The following is a 21,366-nucleotide window of genomic DNA, read 5'->3' on the forward strand; positions in this document are numbered from 1 at the left end:
TAAACACAAATGTCATCTAGGAAAACAGGCAGGTAATAGAGAGTGTTAATCTAGGATCATTGGTTTTGTCAAATCTACTGGGAGATACTAAGAATGAATAACCAAAAAATACGATAAACACTTTGCGAAATTAAATAAAGAAAGCAGAATTTTGGTACTGTGATAGTATCATCATCAAAAGTCGCGAGCTAAACTTCCTCAGTAGATAATCGTCGGCACGAGTCAGCACAATTCAATTATTGTCTTATTGCACTTTGATTGACCCAAAACAATATCAGAAAGATGATACTGAGTGGACAATCAAAGTAAACATTACAATTGAAGTGTGGTGAGTTCAACGCACGACGATTTCCTCTGGTAGGTATGGAAGGAGGCACAACAATCTTAATAAATTTCTTATTCTATGTTCCCAAAACCGTTTCACTAATTGGTTTTCTTCTAGCAACAGTGTCACTATAGCTTTTGCGTCAGCATTAACTTTGTTTGAAATTTCTTCATTTTATGTAGGGCTCTCGTTGTCTTTATAACTTTCCAAGAGTTAACCCTCCACTGGTGCAAGAACCAGATAAAAACAATACAAAAATGCGTTTTTCTACCTTAGAGTCGTCGTTGGACTTTATAACCGCAAAACGAAGCGGTTTTGTTCTTGTAATTCTTGCATCAAAAAAAATCTTTCGTCAAAAAGTTAGTTTTTTTTATACATGTTCTTGGTGCTTCAATTTTAACCTGAGTATGCAGGCTAGTTATTGGGCACGTTCAAACACCTATCGGATAGGCTATCTGGGATACCCGTATCTGGAATATCTTTTTGAACGAAGAGCTATCCAGATAGCTTGCCCAAGCAGCTACCAAAAAATATTGAGAAGAGGAAACTGTTTATTTTGATCAAATTACATTTTATTTATTGTTGAATAGTACTTGCACAATCGCTTTGACTTTATTTCTTGCAAATTTGTATTTATTTTTAAGCCCGAAAAGTAATCAAAATAAAAAAAAACTAAATGTTTATCAGCTGATCACTCGAATACCTGAGGTATACCAGAAATTCTCGGATACCTTCAGATTATTTTTTGACAGAAAATGGTTCGTTTCCTTGCTAATTTTTAACATTGTTTACAACAACAAAAAGCTATCCGATAGCTTTATGTTAGCTCTTTGAACGTGCCCATTAATATTCAGTTTATTTACACTACTCTTGTTAAGGACCATCTGAATGCAAAACCTTTTGATTCCTTCTAAGAAATAAGAATGGGAAAGAAAACTTAATATTTCAAGTAACATGTTAATTAAAGATAGCTAACCAACATTCCACATTTCCAGGTCACCCCGATGAAGATTTTAACGAAATCATACCTCCAATCGATATGGCTGTTGGCAAACTCATTCAAGCCAGTGTCTTGCAATGCGATTACTCAGGAAGATCATGGTCAGCTTTTGGTAATTGGTGTTATCGTTGGGGTAAGAAACTAGTCGAAGCTAAGACTGAAGATAATTGTGACAAAGCTGGACTATCTCAGCGTGATATTGAACTGATCAAAGAATTTATTGCCAATATAACCGATGATGATGTTGCTGCTATTGTCCAAGTGCTAGATAAACATCAAGTTACAGCGACAGAAGATGAAGATATGGAAACTAACGAAATCAGTTCAACTGAATTAATTGAAAATCAATTAAGGAAGATTCCGATTCTTAAAGAAAAACCAGTCAACGTAATAATGTCGATCATTCAAATTTGGAGACAAGCTCACAAGAGTGTTTATGTTTATTATGAAATGGCTGCAGAAGCCTATTTCAAATATCTCAGTCTATCGTCAAGTCATGATGCAAAGTCAGGAGATTGTTCACTCGTAACAGCTACTCTACGGCTTTTGCGTTTGGTAGTTAAACATGCATTTGGCTTGCAAGAAGTTCTGGAAGAAGGTTTAAGTTACACACCAACACGTCCCTGGAAGGTAATAGTCCCACAACTCTTCAGTCGTTTGAATCATCATGAACCTTATGTAAGGAAACGTGTGTCAGAATTGCTCTGTCGAGTAGCAGAAGATACACCACATTTAATCATATTTCCTGCTGTAGTTGGAGCCTTCCATGAGCACAAAAAAGACGAGGTTACCACTCCGGATGAGTTAAATCCTCTAACATATTGTTTCAATTCATTGCTATCCACTCTGTCGAATCAAGCTGCCGAAACAGTTCAACAAGTCCAATTGCTTGTCCGTGAATTGAAGCGCGTAACTTTGTTGTGGGATGAATTCTGGATACATTCTTTAACACAGTTGTACAATGAATACTCTCATTTATTCAATGCTCTAGAATTGGAAGCCAAAAAACCTACAGCCATGCAGAATTACACCAGTTTGAATGCTAAACATACCATCCTTATGACTCACATCGCTGATGATCTCAAGAAATTATTTGCCGTCACCTCGAAACCAGCTGAAACGAACTATGAGAGAAATTTCCAAGAAAAATACTCTAGCATTATTGAAACGACCATCGAAGAGTTAAATAAGCCATTGAATTTGGCCAAAGTAAATGAATCTTGGCAAAAACTCAAACAGTTGTACACTGTATTCCAACAGCGTTTGCAAAAAAATTCCCAATCGGCGCTCAAGATGCTCGATATCAGTCCTGTGCTGGCTAACATGAGGAATACTGCCATATCTATGCCAGGAGTTGAGACAACAGAAAACGAACCGATATTCATTAAAGCTGTCGATAATACAGTCTATATCCTACCGACTAAAACCAAACCGAAAAAATTGGCATTTTTCGGTAGCAATGGAAAACGTTACACGTACTTGTTCAAAGGTTTGGAGGATCTTCATTTAGACGAACGTATTATGCAGTTTTTGTCGATATCGAATTCCATGATGGCTAAAACTAATTCCAATGTCTATCGTGCACATCATTACTCAGTGATTCCTTTGGGACCACAATCGGGTCTTATTAGTTGGGTCGATGGTGTAACACCGCTTTTTGGCATCTATAAGAAATGGCAACAAAGAGAAGCAGCTAATAAAGATCGAAATAATTCGGTATTGCTAAGACCCTCAGAAATGTTTTATAGCAAATTAAGTCCATTGCTAGCAGAGAAAAATATCAAAGTAACCGATAGTCGAAAGACATGGCCTTTGGCCACTTTGCGACAAGTTTTAGATGAACTCTCGAAAGAAACTCCTCGTGATTTGTTAGCTAAGGAATTGTGGTGTCACAGTGATAATTGTGCAACTTGGCGTGCTTCCATTAGAAAGTATTCTTTATCGGTAGCTGTGACATCGGTTATTGGATATGTTATTGGACTTGGTGATCGACATTTGGATAATGTGCTGGTCAAATTGACTACGGGTGAAATTGTACATATCGATTATAATGTTTGTTTTGAAAAGGGCAAAACATTACGAGTGCCTGAGAAGGTTCCATTCCGAATGACACCTAATTTGGAAGAAGCTCTTGGTGTGACTGGGACAGAGGTGAGTTGAACTATGAACTTATATATTTTTTTCTCAAAGCATAAATATATTTAATTTTAATAAAGTCGATTTTAAGCTGTATTTAGTTTGGATATTTAACATGAATCTTAAATGCTAGAATTTTTTTTTTTGTTAATTTTATCAAAGAGTTGCCTCCAGGATCTGTCAGCATTGAATTTTTAATGAATGCTGGAACTTGCTAATAGGTAAAAGTCGTTTTGATGAAGAGTTTGAGATGCTCAATTAGTATAGTAGACTAGCTTCGTTTCGGCGGAAATTGATTCAAATATTAATTTTTCTTCCCAAAGTTGAGTCTCCATTTAAAGAATAAATCTCATTTTATCCACACGAAAAAAGGTGCAATTAATTCAAGGTACCGCTTAAACTCAAACTTGGAATGAAAACTTTTTCGCTTTTGAATAATATGCTTTGATTATGGTGCTTGATAACGTTTTTCATACTTTTTTCCAATGTACAGTTTCGGTAGGCTCAGTTAGCGCAGCAATATGACGGCAGAGCCGACTTCGAGTTTAAAATTGTGCTTGGGTAAATCTATCACATTCAATAAATTCAAATATTCGATTGGATAATTGAATCGTCTTCATTTTGTAAGCGAGTAGATTGTTTAATAATGAAAATAAAATCATCGAGGTCCTTATACACTACAATTCATTCTACAAATCGGTATTCAAATAATTGCGATCTATGTTCGTGCACACTTTTTTCGATGGTTCATCCCAGCAAAAACTGGGTGGGTAAGGGTATTAAATAATTTAAATTTTAAATGAGACTAGCCACAAGTAGTTGGGGCATCAAGCTAAATTCAGGCATTTTTAATTTGTTTTGAGAAATCATGAACTTGTGGATAGGTCTGAAAAGCTGCTCCCGTCTACACAGTATCACTTGGAATACAATTATTTCAGACAAGGTTTGAGGTCATCTGACAAACATCTCGCAATGTTCGGCAGCCGTGCCAATGTGTATTCTTCCCAGAGTTTCTTGCAACGTGTAGCACCCAAAACGGACCCTTTTTCAATATTTCTTTCATTAAATGTCATAAAAAAACATGACATTAAGAAAAGATAATACTAGATAAACATTTAATAGTTATGGTTCCTTACAATAAATTAACTGCTACAAATGTAGCACCTGAAATGATGGAATTGCCTAATAGTTTAGCCATTGGGTGGTATGCAGAAAGATTTATCTCAGTTCCATGAGAATAAAATGTGATAATGAACTCCAGACATTGAGCATTTGCATGAGACAATTTGTTTGTCTCATCTCAATATCTCATTTTCAAAAAACCATTAATTATAAAATGTCAGTGTTTGTGATAATTCTACAAAAAATAAAATGAAAGACTGGGTTGTAAGAACTTATTCTTAAATTACAAGGTGCATACAATTTTAAAACTAAACTTCTTATATACAAATTTGACAACTTTCTTCAAAATCAAAGAACAACATCTAAAATTAATTTTAATCCCAAAAGTATGCAATTTGATTTCATTTGTTAATGTGCAATGTTTAAAAAAAAAAACATTTTTAAGCAAATTAAAAAAATAACTTATATTTTTTTGGGTTTGTTGAATAATAATTGCTACAAAAATGGAACCAATATTATTATTTAAATTTTTTCAAAAAATGTATTTATAAATAACAGTTTTAAAAAAAAGCTCTAACGATTTTAAAAATATTTGTTTTAAAAATTCATCTTTATAAAAAATATTACATTGCATACTTGTTTTGGACATCAATTTAATTTAGGTTGTTTTTTTTTTTTCCTTTAAAAAACGAATTTAATGTTTTTTATTTTTCTTTTTTTTTTTTCATTTACCAAATTTCTATATAAAAAGTCTTAAACATTTTAGAAACTTGAACTCCTAGAGCAAGCTTGTGGACCGAGCCATGTATTTTATTCTTTTAAATTTTGCCAATAATTTTTCATCAAGCATTAAGCTATGATTACACGGTCAACGCGTTGACTCTCTGACGTCAAGAAAAAATCATATTCTCTCTGTCATCTCACCGTCATCGTTCACAGTGTCAATGCATAAAACATTGACTATCACACGATTGACAATTATTGCGTCAATGTTGTCCTAAATTACGTTGACCCGCAGGTGTGTCAACGTGACGTTTACTTAGCAGTGTCAACGCGTTGACTCACAAAACTTTGTTTGACACAAAGCAAAAATTTAAATTTTCCAAAAATATTTTGTAAACAAAAAAAGCGGAGAAAATGAGATTTGAAAAAAGGTCTCATAGAAAAATTAAACGAAAATTTGTTTGACATGGATGCATTCAAATGTAAATATTTCGAGATGTACGAAGTGCACTTTTAAGTTTTAAGTTTTAAATGAATTCTGATAGGATTGTTGAACGAATATAAATATAAAATTACTAAAGTTTTGTCGAAAAATTAGAAAAAAAAAATAAAAAAGTTTCGACATTTGATTTTTAAAAAATCGAAAAAAAATCAATATGGCCACCTTCAAACGCTTATAGCATAGGAACGCGGCACCCAATTTAAATGGTTATGGTCTTAAAATGTAGCTTAGAATATACAAATGGTCTTTGGTTTTTTTTTTTTTTTTTTAAACTTTTGCATCCAACATGGATGCCACGGCCATACCGAAAAGTTTTTTTTGAAAAAAAAAAAACAAAAAGGAGAAATGATGAAATGAGAACCCCCTCCCTCTAAAACGGTACACCATTCAAAAAATCGCCCTACAAAAAATGTTCCCAATCCAACTTTCATCACATTTCTATACAAAAAACAATGTCATTCTGAAACGATGACACGGTATTAAATTCTGCCCCGTCAACGTTGAGACAGGGTCATTGCGATGACACCCAGTCCTAAAACCCTGTCAACGCGTCCCAATGGCATTGACAGAGAGATTACACGGTCATCGAAAATAGTCAATGCGTTGACCCAAAAATGTGTGTCAACGCGAGTGTCGTCTAACCAGTCAACGCAATGACAGCAGTTTTCGCTGACGATCACACGACGTGACACTCTTGGGACAGATTGTGACGTCATTTTTACGTCAGAGAGTCAACGCGTTGACCAATTTCGTTGACCGTGTAATCATAGCTTTAGTAATTCACTTTAAAAACAAAATAAAAATGGATGAACCTTCAGTTCTGACAGTGTTGGAAGCATTTTCGAAATTGATCAAAATGTAGAAAATGCAATTTCATTTCACGTGAAATTGAAAAAAGATTTCAGTTCACTTTCGATCGAATTGTGGAAAATGGACAAAGGTATCGCATTTTGGCATAAGTCATTTTTTGTAAGGTTATGATTCGAAACCTTTCTTACTCCTTATAATTTTATGATCTTTTATTGAATAAATAGAACTTTTTGTTATCTCGAGGATATCCGTTAAACCACACAAATAAGAAAAAAAAACAGGCAATAATTTTGTTCTTTTACATTATATTTTACCATCTACATTTTATTGTATTTACTATGTTATTATGATTAAATTCTTCGCAATTCCATGGTATGATTAGTCCATTTAAATTGTTTTTCGAATCAACTTTTCTTCCCACCAATATTTTACAAACTTCACATGGTGAATAAAAGATTCTTGCAGCTGGAACAAATGATTCATATGATGTTAATTGATTTCTACATGTGCTTAAATTAAATACAAATTGTTTATTAGTTTCTGGAGAATCGGTGATATTTCTTGGATCAGGATTACAATTAACAACCGCCACATTTGTGGATTCAATTGATTGACTGCGAAGTCTGCTTTCAATAGGTGAAGATACATCTGAAGTCTTTTTCTGCTGTGATCCATTGCGTGGACTATGCTCCCACACACTGTAATCGTTATTGCTAGCACCATTGGGATTCTTGCATTGCAGTAATCGACAGAAAGATCTTCGAAAATTGGTATTTTTCCAAGCATAAATTATTGGATTTAATCCTGAATTGGCCATCACTAGTGCTAGGGCGGCTCTGTATAGAATCGGACAGGCATCGAACATCACAAATATTTGCAAAGAAGCAACCGTGAAGTAAGGTAGCCAACATAATGTAAAGCCTCCCATAATGAGAAGAACCACCTGCAAAGAAATAAAAAATTATTGTTAGTATTTAAAAAAAAATGTAAGCACTTCATCAGGAACACAAACATAAATAATTTTAAATGAGAAGAAATGAATGTTATCTATTACGAGGGGTATTCTCTGGAATTCCTTAAATTATTTATTTCAACAACAAACCATTTCTCATTTTGAAAAGAAATTTCATTTACCAAACACTTAAAATTGTTTAAGTAATAGGCTCTCAGAAACATAAATATTATTATTGAATTGAATTGTTTATTTAAAAAATAATGAAGCATATTCTAAGAATACCAAAAGTAGAATCCCGCCGTAAGATGGAACTAATACTATTTTCATAATATTTTTCTTATCGGAAGATATTACATATCGGCATCTTTATTTATTTGATTTTCATCATATTTGAGAACTTCTAAGGTTCTTTAGATATTGATCAATCAATATTGGGACGAAATCGAGTATAATTTTAATTTTCGAAACTTCCGGCCCTCATACAATCTGTAAAAACGAATTCTTCGAGAAAGACCCCCAGGAATTGGGGGAAATAAAGAAAACAAAGTTGCACACAATTTTATATTAGTACCACCAGAAGCGTACGTGGAGTTGCCAGGGCCCCGGGGCAAGACTAAATTTTCGGTCCCCTTTGATATACAAATACATATCAAATAAGAAAAAAGGGACGTATACGCCACTATTTTTTTGTTTTTTTTTTTTTTGTTTGAGGCATTATTATGTATTATTTGATGGTCGCTAAGATTATGCAAGTAATATTTTTCGGGGCCCTAAGATAATAGTTAATTTTTCTCTCAAAAAAGTAATTTATTTTTTTGAGGCCCCTGAGGTAATATTTTTTTTAAGGACATCTTGCGTCCGTAGTGATTCATAGCAAAAATATCTTATCTTTTTGTTTGTCCCCGAGCACCGCCTTATAATTCTCAATAAAATAGGTTCCATGATTTTTTACGTTTTTAACAATGGACAGGTTCAGAAAAGTTAGGGACTACCTAAATATTTAGTCAAATTTTCTTGTCTCTGATTGGTCAAAAAAATCTAATCAATTTATTCAATTTTATTGGAAAGTTTACTAGAGTAAGTAAGTCCAATCTCCCTAACTCGATTTACTCGTCCACAAAAAATTCTGTTTAGAATATGAAGTTGACTTAATGTCCCTAATATTTCCTGAACGTGCTCAATCTTAAAAAAAAAAAATAGAAAAGTGATGTGCTGTCATCATTCGTGAACAGTAATGTGGTCGTAGTTGGGTGCTCATCAGCTTTTAAATATGAGGTTTTGTTGCATTAATTTATGAGATAACAACAATTTATCAGATGATATCAGCCCGGTTCCATTGGAGGTGGTAGTTGACTTATGTTTAGAAATCTAGTACAACAACTACACATTCCTATTTTCTCGAGCAGAAGATCATGTGATGATCGCAGTACTAATTCTCTTAATCATCTACTCATGAGTAAACAGTAAACACCCACTCCAATTGGACGGGGCTATTGTAATAGCACTTGTCTTGGAGTTAGGATTTTGCTTAGAAACGATAAGCTTACAAGTTCCCAACAATCAAGTGAAAAAAATTGCATCTTTTTTCTCGCAGAGTAACTCTTATTTTTTTTTTATAACAAATATATCAATTAACTAACGGTTTTTTATAAAAGAAAAAGGTATACAATGAAATAATTAACTAAATCCCTACTAACTTCAACTGATAAATTAAAATATAAAAAAATAATTACTAAATATGAAAACTAGGACAGCACCAATGCAAAAAATTTGAGCTTGTAGAGCGTCCAGTTCCGCTTCAGCTAAAAAGCTGAATTTTTAGCTGAATGTGTAGCAAGTTTTAAAGTTGGTAACAACAGAGTTGTAAAATTCAAAAAAATTAACCACACTAATGAAAAGGGTTGTAAAAATGATTTTTTAAATGCATTGATTTGCCATTAAAACTTATTTTGGTTGAGGCATTGGACATTCCCAATAAAATAGTTGGTTTATGCAATCTATTCTGTACCTATTAGTGACGACACTACTCTATGTAAAATAAAACAACAATTTGTCCCGCCGCCGACGGATTTCCATGCTTTCAAAATTATTTTTAAATAAATACTATCAAAACTTATACGTCAATACAAAAAACACGAACAATTATATTCCATAAGCATATTAAAATTCTAAAACTCAGCCATTTATTTTAATACATAAATGTATTACTCAAACAATATTTACTTTTTACATAAATATATACCTCAAACCAAAACAAATTATACAAACATAAAACAAACAAAATTTCAATTAACCAACAAACAAAAAACGCATAAAATAAATGCCCCATGCTGCGGGAGGCGCGAGGCGCAAGACCTAAACAAACTAAATTCTGCAAATATTTTTATTATCACTTTTGAAATTTGTGTTTACTCATTTAATGTGAATGAATCTTTTTTTTTTTTCTTAGATCATCATTTACTAAACTTAAATAGATTTTTTTTTGTTTAATAAAATAAAACATCACAGTCCAAGATTTATAATTGAATACAAATAGTATCTGGATGCTTGAAAAAATTACAATCTCACCTGTACGGACTTTGAATCCGATGGATGAACATGACAACTTGTAGCGGTTTGCAATTGTTTAGCCTGTTTGCTAGCTTCTTGACATATTCTTGAATAAACAAATAGCATACAAATCCAAACAAGGCAGAATACAGGTGTTATAATTCCCATTATATACCACGACGGAAGAATTTCATTGAATTCGCACTTTGTTGCGGTGTCAAAGTTATTTTGAAATATTGGAATCGAAGCGATTATCGATCCTACCATCCATCCTAGTGCAATTACAATAACTGCGACTCGTCGTGTTATAAATCTATTTGTGTGAAAGATATTTTTTTGTTAAAAACACTTTCAAACTTGTGTATACAATCCCAACTCACCGTCTATAGTGCAGGGGATACATAATCGCAATGTATCGATCGATAGCTATAGAAATTAGATTCCACATTGAGATACAGCATGCGAAGATAATTATACAAAATCTAAGAATGCATAGGATCTCCGACTTTCCAAGTCCCAAACCAAGAAAAAAGGACAAATGGAAAGGAAGGGTTAAGCCGACTATGAAATCGGACACAGCGAGGGATAGAATGAAGAGATTCGAAACGACAGCTCGCAATCGACGACATATTCGAACTGCTATTATGGTCAGCAGATTGCCGCCAATTATAAAGACCAATAGAACCACATGGGCGACAATCCATGCAATCATTTCCCCACTGAATTTGAATCCATAGGACTCTTTGTCCAGATTGACAGTAATAGTTTCATCAATCTCATTACAATTTTCATTTTCACAAATAATTTCCATTTTATAAAAAAACTTTAATAGTATATAAACCACATTTTCGAATGATATACACTTCGCGTCACTTGAATAGAAACAACATTTTTTCTTTAGAAAATAGCGATTGGCGCTTTGGTGAGGTAACTTAGTAGATTTTTGGTTTTGCATTTTCAAAGAGGAACTTTTAACAAACAATGTTGTAAAAACAAAAAACCCAAAACAGAAACCGTATGGCTTCTAGTTGCGTTTTTTCGCATTACCTCACAAAAAACAGTGTTTTTTTTGCGTCACTTGAATAGAAACAAGCTCTTAAATTAGATAAAAATGATGAAAAATCATGGAAAACACTAATTATAGTAAAGCAATATTAAGCTTTGACATTATTTGCACATTATAACCAATTATGGGCTACGAGCTACCAATAGTCACCACAGAAAATGCATAAATAGCAGCTTACATTGGAAATGCACCTGCACCATGCAAAATCGAGAAAGATATTGGAAAATTTGCCAAATTTGGATGAGATAATTTTTAAAATATCGTAAACTAGTGATCAAATCAAAAAATAAGACAAGTGAGACCCAAGTCACGAGCAGAGAAAAAAATAACTTAAAAACTAGCTGCAATTTTCTTCACTTTGCCGCTAAAATCGGTCAAAAACGTGGTGTTAGTGCGATGGAAACGTGTTGGTTTGTTCCATCCTGGAAGTTATAAAAGGTGCACAACATTAAAAAAGCCTCAAAATGCAAAATAACAACATTTTAAGTTCTACTAAGATTACAAAAAAGTTAACTATTTTATAGTTGCATTCGAACTGAAAAGTAGTGAGGTAAAGAGTGGTTTTTTAAAGGAAAACATACCAACTCAGATGGACCACGTTAATATTAGCCCTATTTCATTGGTTTATAAAAGAATAACCTTTATCGCATCGCCAATAAAGGGCACTAAAATGTGTTATAGTAATACGCTTTGTTTTTATGATGTGCAATAGCAAAATTGAAGCTTCACGCTTCAAAAACAGATGCTAACTTTTACAAAGAAATAATGGTAGAAGCTCTTGGCAAGTTTAGGAACGTGGAAGAACAACCATCTTTGAGATTGCACAAGGATAGTTCAAGAAAAAACAACGCAATAAAAACAAAACAGATGCATTCCGGATAAAAACGAAAGTTTATTTCACTTATTCAATCCTTAAATTGTAGAAAATGTCATTTTCTTAATTTGTAAGAAGTTACCAAACACTTTTATCACTTTCTCCAATTTGGTCCACGATTGTGTACAGTAGAAGTGCATTTTCAATGTTAAGTTCTATTTATGCATTTTCTGTGGTGCCTATTGGTAGCTCGTAGCTCATAGTTGGTTATAATGTGCAAATAATGTCAAAGCTTAATATTGCTTTACTATAATTAGTGTTTTCCATGATTTTTCATCATTTGTATCTAATTTAAGAGCTTGTTTCTATTCAAGTGACGCAAAAAAAACACTGTTTTTTGTGAGGTAATGCGAAAAAACGCAACTAGAAGCCATACGGTTTCTGTTTTGGGTTTTTTGTTTTTACAACATTGTTTGTTAAAAGTTCCTCTTTGAAAATGCAAAACCAAAAATCTACTAATTACCTCACCAAAGCGCCAATCGCTATGTTCTAAAGAAAAAATGTTGTTTCTATTCAAGTGACGCGAAGTGTATATATATTTTTTTTTGAATTTTATGAACAACGAAAAAACCACTCCACTCTCTACCGAGGGCAAATCGGAAATGTTTTTCAATTTTTTCAACGATTTGTGTTTATCTGTTAGATACAACATGTCTAATGACTCAATGACTACATCAGTGTGGTAATAAAGTGATTTAAAGGATGTAGACATGAAAAGGTGACATGGGATACGAGGACATGATAAAGGTGTAATTTTTATTGTAGGTAAAATAAAAAAAAAAAATATAATATGTCACCAGTTTATACTCAATCTTGCGGACTACATTGGGGGTGGTGAATAGTGTTGCCACTGCTAAGCAATAACTACGTGACTTGGATAGGTGTGAGGTTTTTTTATTTGGGTCTATAACTAGTTTAGTGCTGTGTAGTTACTGAAGATGATTTTAAAATGATTAATGAGAAGATGCCCTGTTGCAAGATAGATCTATTGAAATTCTAAGCTGTTGGTAAAGTCATTACAAGAAAAATACAAAAAAAAAAAAAAAAAAATCGACGTTAAAAAAAATTATTTTTCAAATAAAAATTCCAAAACTGTTTTTGAAAATTTGAATACATTTAATTATTCAAAACTATCAGAAATATCTATTAAGGTGGTCCAAGATTGTATGGGAAAAATAAAATTTTCAAAAATTGTCGGGCCACCACTTATTTAGTTCCACATCCTATTAGTATCATACTGTTGAATTTTCAGTTTCCTATCTTTTATAGAAGAGGGTGCTGATATTGAAAAATTGTTTGTTGAGTTAGTACAAAGATTTCCACTTTTTTCTTATTAAATTATTATAAGTAATTGCTTACATTTTTTTCGAAAAAAATAACATGTTTTATAAAGACAATTAAGACTTTAATAAAATATTAACTTTTCAAAACAAAAACTGAAAAAAAAATCAAAATTGCGGAAACATTGAACTGTTATCGGCAATAAGTGGAACAAATTCAACCGGTTGCCTGACCAAAAATCGAAAACAAAATTTTTTTGGACCACACTAATATTTATGTATCTATAAATTATGAAAAAAAAAACTGGTTCACTCTTTGACGAAATATACGAAATTAACAAACAAAAATACATGGCAAGACTGGGTCGCACGAAATTACTCTTATAAAGTTACTTAGAATTTTGTATGTAAAAATTCATAAAAGAATAATAAATGCAAAAACATCTTTTCAAACTATTTAAATGTAGTATACCATTTAATGATTTAATTTATTATTTATTTACTATGCCAAAGAAATTTAAGAATTTTATTTTTTTAAAAACGATAGCGTCTTTTTTTTTTAATTTTGAAATATTTTTTTCAAAAATTTTTAGAATTCCGTTCTTATGAAATTATTATTAAATTATTAAAATCATGGAGGTGGAAAATTTGATGTCCAGGCATTCAAATAACATTTAACCATTTATTTACACTTTTATTAAAAAAAAAGATACCAAAAAATTAAAGAAAAAATTACTATATAGTTCTAATTTAAGACTTTTGCGGTAAATTGAAAAAAATACACATTTTTGTGTTCTGCCAGTGTATGTACCGGCAAATTATAGCTGTAGGGAACATTTGAGCATGAAATTTTTATCATTAAACAAAGTTGATTTTTTAAGAATTTGGTACTCGAAATTTCCCACCTCCATGATTTTGACGTATATGAAATAAACTAAAAAATAAATTGCACTGCTGAGTCGCACGAACTTGGTCTTACAAAGTTATTTAAAATATTGTATGCAAAAATTCATAAAAGAATAATTGCAAAAACATCTTTGTGAACTGTTTAAATGCAGTATACAGTAGGGTGGGTCAAAAAAATCGAAATTCTTTTTTTTGATTTGGTACTCCGAAAAATCGATTGCTAGACACCTCTAGAATATACACACCAAATATGAGCTCTTTATATTAATGGGAAGGTCCTCCGCTTTTCAATTTTCCATTTTTACATCAAGCTTCTACTAAAAAAAAATATTTTTTTTATTAATTGACTTTTTAGCAAATTTCTTTTCAGATTCTTGTAGGAAATTGAACGCTCTACAAAAAAGCCTTATACACTTTTTTCGTTTATCTAACCGTTGAATAGATATTTGAGGTAAAAAAATCGAGAAAATCTTTAAAAATTCGTTTTTTGGTCTTAATTTTGTAACAAACTGAAAAATTATAATCATCAAACGCGAAAGACATATTCTTGTTGGAAATTGACTGCTCCACAAAAAAGGTCTTGTTAACTTTTTTCATTAATCTAACCATTCTAAAGATATTCGAGGTCAAAGTTAAAAAAAATTATGAAAACATTTTATATTTTAAAAAATTTTCCAGTTCACTGAAAATTCATTATTTTCAATTTAGCAAGACGTATTCTTGTAGGGACTTAAACGTTCTACAAAAAATTCCTTGGCATCAAATTGATTGCTTTAACCGTTTAGAAGATATTCGTATCCAAATCGCAATGCATACGGGTCATAAGAAAACTATTAAAGTCAGTGAGCATTGGTTTAGATACAAATATCTTCTAAACGGTTAAAGCAATCAATTTGATTCCAAGGAATTTTTTGTAGAACGTTTAAGCCCCTCCAAGAATACGTCTTACTAATTTGAAAATAATGAAGTTTCAGTGAATTGGAATTTTTTTTTAAATATAAAAAGTTTTTATATTTTTTTTTAACTTTGACCTCTAATATCTTTAGAATGGTTAGATTAATGAAAAAAGTTAACAAGACCTTTTTTGTGGAGCAGTCGATTTCCAACAAGAGTATGTCTTGCGCGTTTGATCATTATAATTTTTCAGTTTGTTACAAAATTAAGACCAAAAAACGAATTTTTAAAGATTTTCTCGATTTTTGTATCTCAAATATCTATTTAACGGTTAGATAAACGAAAAAAGTGTATAAGGCCTTTTTTGTAGAGCGTTCAATTTCCTACAAGAATCTGAAAAGAAATTTGCTAAAAAGTCAATTAATAAAAAAAATATTTTTTTTTAGTAGAAGCTTGATGTAAAAATGGAAAATTGAAAAGCGGAGGACCTTCCCATTAATATAAAGAGCTCATATTTGGTGTGTATATTCTAGAGGTGTCTAGCAATCGATTTTTCGGAGTACCAAATCAAAAAAAAGAATTTCGATTTTTTTGACCCACCCTAGTATACAGTATACGATTTAATTGATTTACATATTTGATTTGAAAATCGTTAGAGCCGTTTTTTTTAAATTATTTTTACTTGCTCTATAGGGCAAGTATTGGTTTCGTGTAGAAAAAAAAATTGAGGTTTTAATCAAAACCAACATTACGATCATGGAGAAGATCAAAAAAGTGGTTTTCGTCATGCCGTCCGTCGGCCTGTGCGTCCATCTGTTCATCGAGCTAGGGTCTAAACGGATGGATGGATTTGCTTGAAACTTGGTACAGATGATTTTTACGTTATTCCCTAGACCCGTTTTTTTAATTTTTTTAATATCTCCTTTTTAACGCATATCTCCCATATAACATTTTCGAGGTATTGCAATTTTCTCGAAAAAGGCTCTAACAATTTTGATTAAATTTGGTATACGTAATAGACTTATTGATTCTAACAAAACTGCGTTTTTAGTTTTTCTCAAAAAAATGCGGAGAACGGAAATATGGCGTTGCCGTTTTTCAAAAATTGACATATTTTTTAAGTTCATATATTTCATCAAAGCATTAGTTATTTTATTTAAAATTTACAGAGATCATTAAGTGCAAAATGTTAAAAAAAAAAAATATTTTTAAAAACATTTTTGCAAAAAAAATTTTTTTAATTTAATTTTTAAACTTTTGATTTTTTTTTCTACAAAATCTTAAATTTCCAACAGATAATTAAGATAAAGATACTGTGAACTACAAGAGCAAGTACGTGCGAACCAGTCGTGCATTTTATTTTGAAATACAAGTTTGAAATACCATTCTTTTTATTTCAAAAAAATTCATCGGACCGGCTTGTGAATTAGATTATTTTTGATTCGGGAATCCAAAGGGGCTTCTGAATTGAATATTTCTTAAATTCAGGATTCAAAAATAGATTATGAATTGAATATCATTCAAATCTTAATTTATAAAAAGCATAACATAAACATAAACAGTAAAAGCTTATGTATTAAATATTTTTTAATTCACAATTTAAAGAGGAGCTTATGAATTAAAGTTTTTTAAATTAATAAACTCGCAACCCTGATTTAAAATATATTCGACAACACTGTTGGTGGTTAAGTACTTCTCCTTGCAATCATGTACTTTGAATTGATTTACGTGATCATAACAAATATTTAAGTTGTTTTCGCTAATATTTTTGGAGCATTTAAATCTAAATATTGCGTGGGAAAAAAATTGAATTACACAACGATAACAAAATGATAACTTTGTTTCGGAAAACCTGTATAACAAAAAAAAATGTCCCCTAATCTATAACTCAAAACGATGGTTACGACGATTTTATACAAGAACATCTGATGAAGATAAGTTATAGATATCACCTGCAAATTGTTGTTTTTTCTTTTATCAAAGGACATTATCGAATTTGTTATCTGCTTTAAGCAGGATATATTAACATGGCTTGGTATTTTTTTTGTAACAATAAAAATGTTTACTGGTAGCTTTTGGTTGATGGAGTAGCACATCAAACGCTTACTTGCACTTTCATTCAGCCCCCAAATCAAAGATTACAGAAGCTTTGTCGGCTGTTCATATATTATTGACATAAATATACTACAAACAGGCACAAAGTCCGTCATAACATTGACGCACGACAAAACCCTTAACCTAGATTGACTAAATGAATATAATTTGATGGCTAATTTTATGTTTAACCTTGATTAAAATAAGTAAATAAAACAAAACAACCGCCAAATACATGAAAACAACCAAACACTTATCCTAAAAATAAAAAGACTTAACAGCCTTTCTATTTTATTTATTAAATTATTATTATGCGTTGGAGTCAAAATTCTGTACGTGCCAAAATTCGGATTCCAAAATTCAGTACTCCAAAACTCTGTATTTTAAAATTCTGTAAATTCAAAATTTTGTATTTTAAAATTTCGTTAATTCAAAATTCTATATTTTAAAATTCTGTAAATTTAAAATGCTGTACATATATTAAAATTCTTTAAATTAAGAATTCTGTATTTTAAAATTCTTGAAATTCAAAATTATGTATTTTATAATTCTGTTAATTCAAAATTCTGTAAATTAAAAATTCTGTATTCTAAAATTCTGCAAATACAAACTTCAAAAGTGCGCACTTTTTTTCATTATCAAAACAATTTTCTTTTATCATTTACAGAATTTTGCAGTACAGATTTTTGGTATTTTTTAAAGTATCTCCCCAATTAATTTGCATAAGGCTTACACCTATTGCATTGAATTTGTGAGACATGTGAGAGTTTTTTCGACTTCAAAATGAAATAAATTGCACGACTGGGGTCGCACGTACTTGCTCTTATGCTTAAAGTAACTATAATGTTAAAGCTTTTTATTCAAGAAATTAAAAATTTGATATTTTGAAGAAATTTCATAAGTAGGTAGTATAAAAAAATTAAATCTGTTTTTATAATTAATTAAACTCCGTTTTAAATTATCTTAAAAAAAAAAAAACAAATATGCCATTTTATTTCTTGTATAAAAAGGTATTTTTAGAAAAAATTTTTCGAAAATTGTAGGAGCCGTTTTTTAAAAAAATAGTTTTTTATATATAAAAATTTTTTAACATTTTTCAAAAAAAAAGTTGGGATGCCATTTTGAAGAAATAATTAATTTACACATTAAAACTAAATTTCAAAATTTTTCATTAATCCGTTTTCAAAAAATTGATTTTTCAAACAAAAATTTTGAAATATTTTTTAAAAAACCAAAAATGCGTTTTTTGAAAATTTTCTACAATTTTAATATTATCTTTACTTACACACTTTTGTATAAAAATTTTCATTTGAATCGGGTTAATGTTGTACGAGATATTCAGAAACGAAAAAAACCGTTCTATGACAGGTACCGTTAATAACGGTACAAAAAATATTTTTTTTATTTAAAAAGTTGGCTCTTATGTGTTGTACTACACACAAAAATTTTAATCAAAATCGCTATTTCCGTTATATGGCAGGTACCGTTAGTTTTGGTCATAAAAAAAAAATTTCAATTTCCCCTCTAGGGAATCACCAAAAACTGCTAACTACCAAGTTTGAAGAAAATCACTTCACTCGTTTAGGCTGCAGCTCCAGATAGAGACAGACAGACAGACAGACAGACAGAATTGCCGGACCCACTTTTTTGGCATTCTCCATCTTCGTAATGTCATGTAAAATTGTTATCTCGAGTTCGATTTTTTTTACGAATCCTAAACTTGCCCTATAGTACCTATATCGCAAGTAAAAACAATGATGCAAAAAGCTTATTTTTTTCAAAATCACAAGACGCTAGGAAAAAAAATTGGCTCCGGGAAATTAGGCCCCAAAAGAAAATATGAAGTCAAAATTAGGGTAATTTTTTTATTTAATGAAACTATGCCGCAGTGCTTATTTCACTGCGGCATAGTTTCATTAAATAAAAAATTACCCTAATTTTGGACCTTACCCCATCGAAATGACAAAATGCCCCAAAAATAAATGAAATAAAGCCCCAACTTGTTTTGAACTTTTTTTTTTCGAAAAATGAAATAAAACCCCAATTTTTCTTTCTCATAATTTATTTATTTTAGGTAAAAAATATCACCTAAAACCATTATAACCATCTTTATGGACGGAACTTTTATAATTGTTCCTCAAGGATGTTTCAAACAGTTGTTGCGAATTTTTTCAGCTATTCTGTTACTTAATAATGCTTTTTTTTCAATGATACCTGATGGTTTACTGCACGATCTTAACATTAAAACATTGAGAGGCATTAGTTTGCAGCACGATCTTAACATTGAAAAGCATTAGTTAATAAGAGAAAAGCTGAAAAAAACTTGCATTTTTCTCCTTAAATTTTAATACAAAATAATAATTCCACTACTTTATTTGCAGGGTGCATTCCGTTTAGGTTGTGAGCATGTTCTCAAAACCCTACGCAAAGAAAGAGAAACCTTATTAACTCTTTTGGAGGCATTTGTCTATGATCCACTTGTTGATTGGGCAGTTGGCGATGATGGCACAACAACTAGTACCCGTTCGACAACAGCTTTAGCTGCAGCTGCTAAAATTGCAGCCCTCAAAGCTACATCTGCCTCGAACAATAATGCAGAGGATTGTAAGAAGAAGAAAAAATCCGATGACAACAAAAAAAACCGAAACCGAAGTAACAAGAAATACAATTCTTGCTCGTTTTACCGAAATCAAACCATATTGGACTCAATATAGGTAAACTATTAATTCTCTCTTTAAATTTCTTTAACAAAAAACATATTTTAAAATTTCTAGGGACGAAGTTATCTACAAACTTCAGCAGGTGCTTAATTCCCTGAAAGATCTCGAAGACAACCGTGAAAGTATACATCAAGCTGAATTGGAACGTGATGCTTTGACCAAACAACTGGCCATGATTCGTGAGCTTGAAACTCTAGGAAGTGCAATGGGAAGCCATGCTCTAAACACCATTTCACAACGATACAATACATATAAAAAATCAGCTGATGACTTTACTGCTGTTAAAGCTAATATAACTGCTTATCAAAAAGATCTAAGAAATAGTACGACTTTGTACTTTCATACTCTACTTGGTGCTAGTGGTCTAGGAGAATTAAATTCTCTACGTCGAGTCATACAATGTACCAAACCTACAAATGAATTTGACATTGTCAAGGAACTATTAGAAAATAGTGCTCAGAATGTTCTATATGGCAAATCGGACTTTGCTCGTAAAGAAATGGATAATACTTTACAGCAGCAAGAAAAAGCTGCATTCATATGCACTGATGCTATCAATCAGTATGTTCAAGTTATGCGATTTTATCCCCATTCGAAATTGAGAAAATCACGTTTGGTCAAATATGAGAGATTGTATCGAGATCTATTGGAAGGACATAAAGAACCGGCGCAAATTAAAGATGAATTACATGTCCTTGCAAAGGAAGAACTTGTTTTGCGAAGTTCTCCAGTGTTTGTTGACTTGGTTGTGGGATATGCTACTAAACTGGAACAAATGTGGATTGAAGCCAATTTCACATTGAGAACTTTTAATATTCCAAATGAGCAGAATATTGTAGCGGTGAGTATTTTTTTTTTTTTTTATTTTATAGTTAAAAATAATAGTTTTATAGCAGAGCAGAGAATCTGATTGTCATGATCTCTACTATTGAGATCAAAACTCTCTTGCTTAAATGTCTCACTCGAAGGCTCCAGTTTTGGGGTTAGCCGAGTCAGCTTTGAATTTTTCCATCTCTATGAACAGCGGGAAGTGTGTGGCATTTTTTGTTCCAGGAGTTCTACCCTATTCTTCGTGATTGTAATGAGACCCCCTATGCTATTGCTTTTCTTAACTTCCCAGCTTAGTGGATCATTTTGACTCAATGGCTCGAATCATTCGATTCGAAGAATATCAAACAAAAGTTGTGAGAGTTCGTGAGAGTTCGGAGCAAGGGTGGCATGTTTTTTTCACGAAAACCATTTATGTGGCTACTTTAGCCCTTTAAAGCTGAAAGACTTTTTATTCAGCATGGCGTAAGACCATTTGCTTGTCAGAAGTTTTTGATATATTGAGAGAAACTTACTCAAAATGGAGAATCACTTTGCATAACGACAACGCAAGTTCTCACACAGCTGAAAGAAGTGATTAT

General features: G+C 31.6%; 2 protein-coding genes across 2 annotated transcripts in view; one reads left to right on the forward strand and one right to left on the reverse strand.

The window, feature by feature from the left end:
- The window catches only part of LOC129908594 (serine/threonine-protein kinase Smg1), a 35,380-nt gene that overhangs the window by 10,882 nt on the left and 3,132 nt on the right, over positions 1–21,366 (forward strand). The window contains 4 exon segments of the mRNA XM_055985210.1: positions 1,321–3,476; positions 19,619–19,866; positions 19,868–19,951; positions 20,012–20,798. Of these exon segments, the coding sequence (XP_055841185.1) occupies positions 1,321–3,476; positions 19,619–19,866; positions 19,868–19,951; positions 20,012–20,798 (3,275 nt within the window).
- Positions 6,876–7,762, reverse strand: LOC129908593 (sphingosine 1-phosphate receptor 1). The gene has a single exon (XM_055985209.1). It carries the CDS (start codon positions 7,544–7,546, stop codon positions 6,929–6,931), a length of 618 nt encoding a protein of 205 aa, XP_055841184.1. The 5' UTR covers positions 7,547–7,762; the 3' UTR covers positions 6,876–6,928.

Source organism: Episyrphus balteatus, chromosome 2 (assembly GCF_945859705.1).
Source record: "Episyrphus balteatus chromosome 2, idEpiBalt1.1, whole genome shotgun sequence".
Taxonomy (NCBI): domain Eukaryota; kingdom Metazoa; phylum Arthropoda; class Insecta; order Diptera; family Syrphidae; genus Episyrphus; species Episyrphus balteatus.

Coding starts and splice junctions, on each gene's coding strand:
- LOC129908593 (XM_055985209.1), bottom strand. CDS start 7,546: ATGGGAGGCTTTACATTATGTTGGCTACCTTACTTCACGGTTGCTTCT.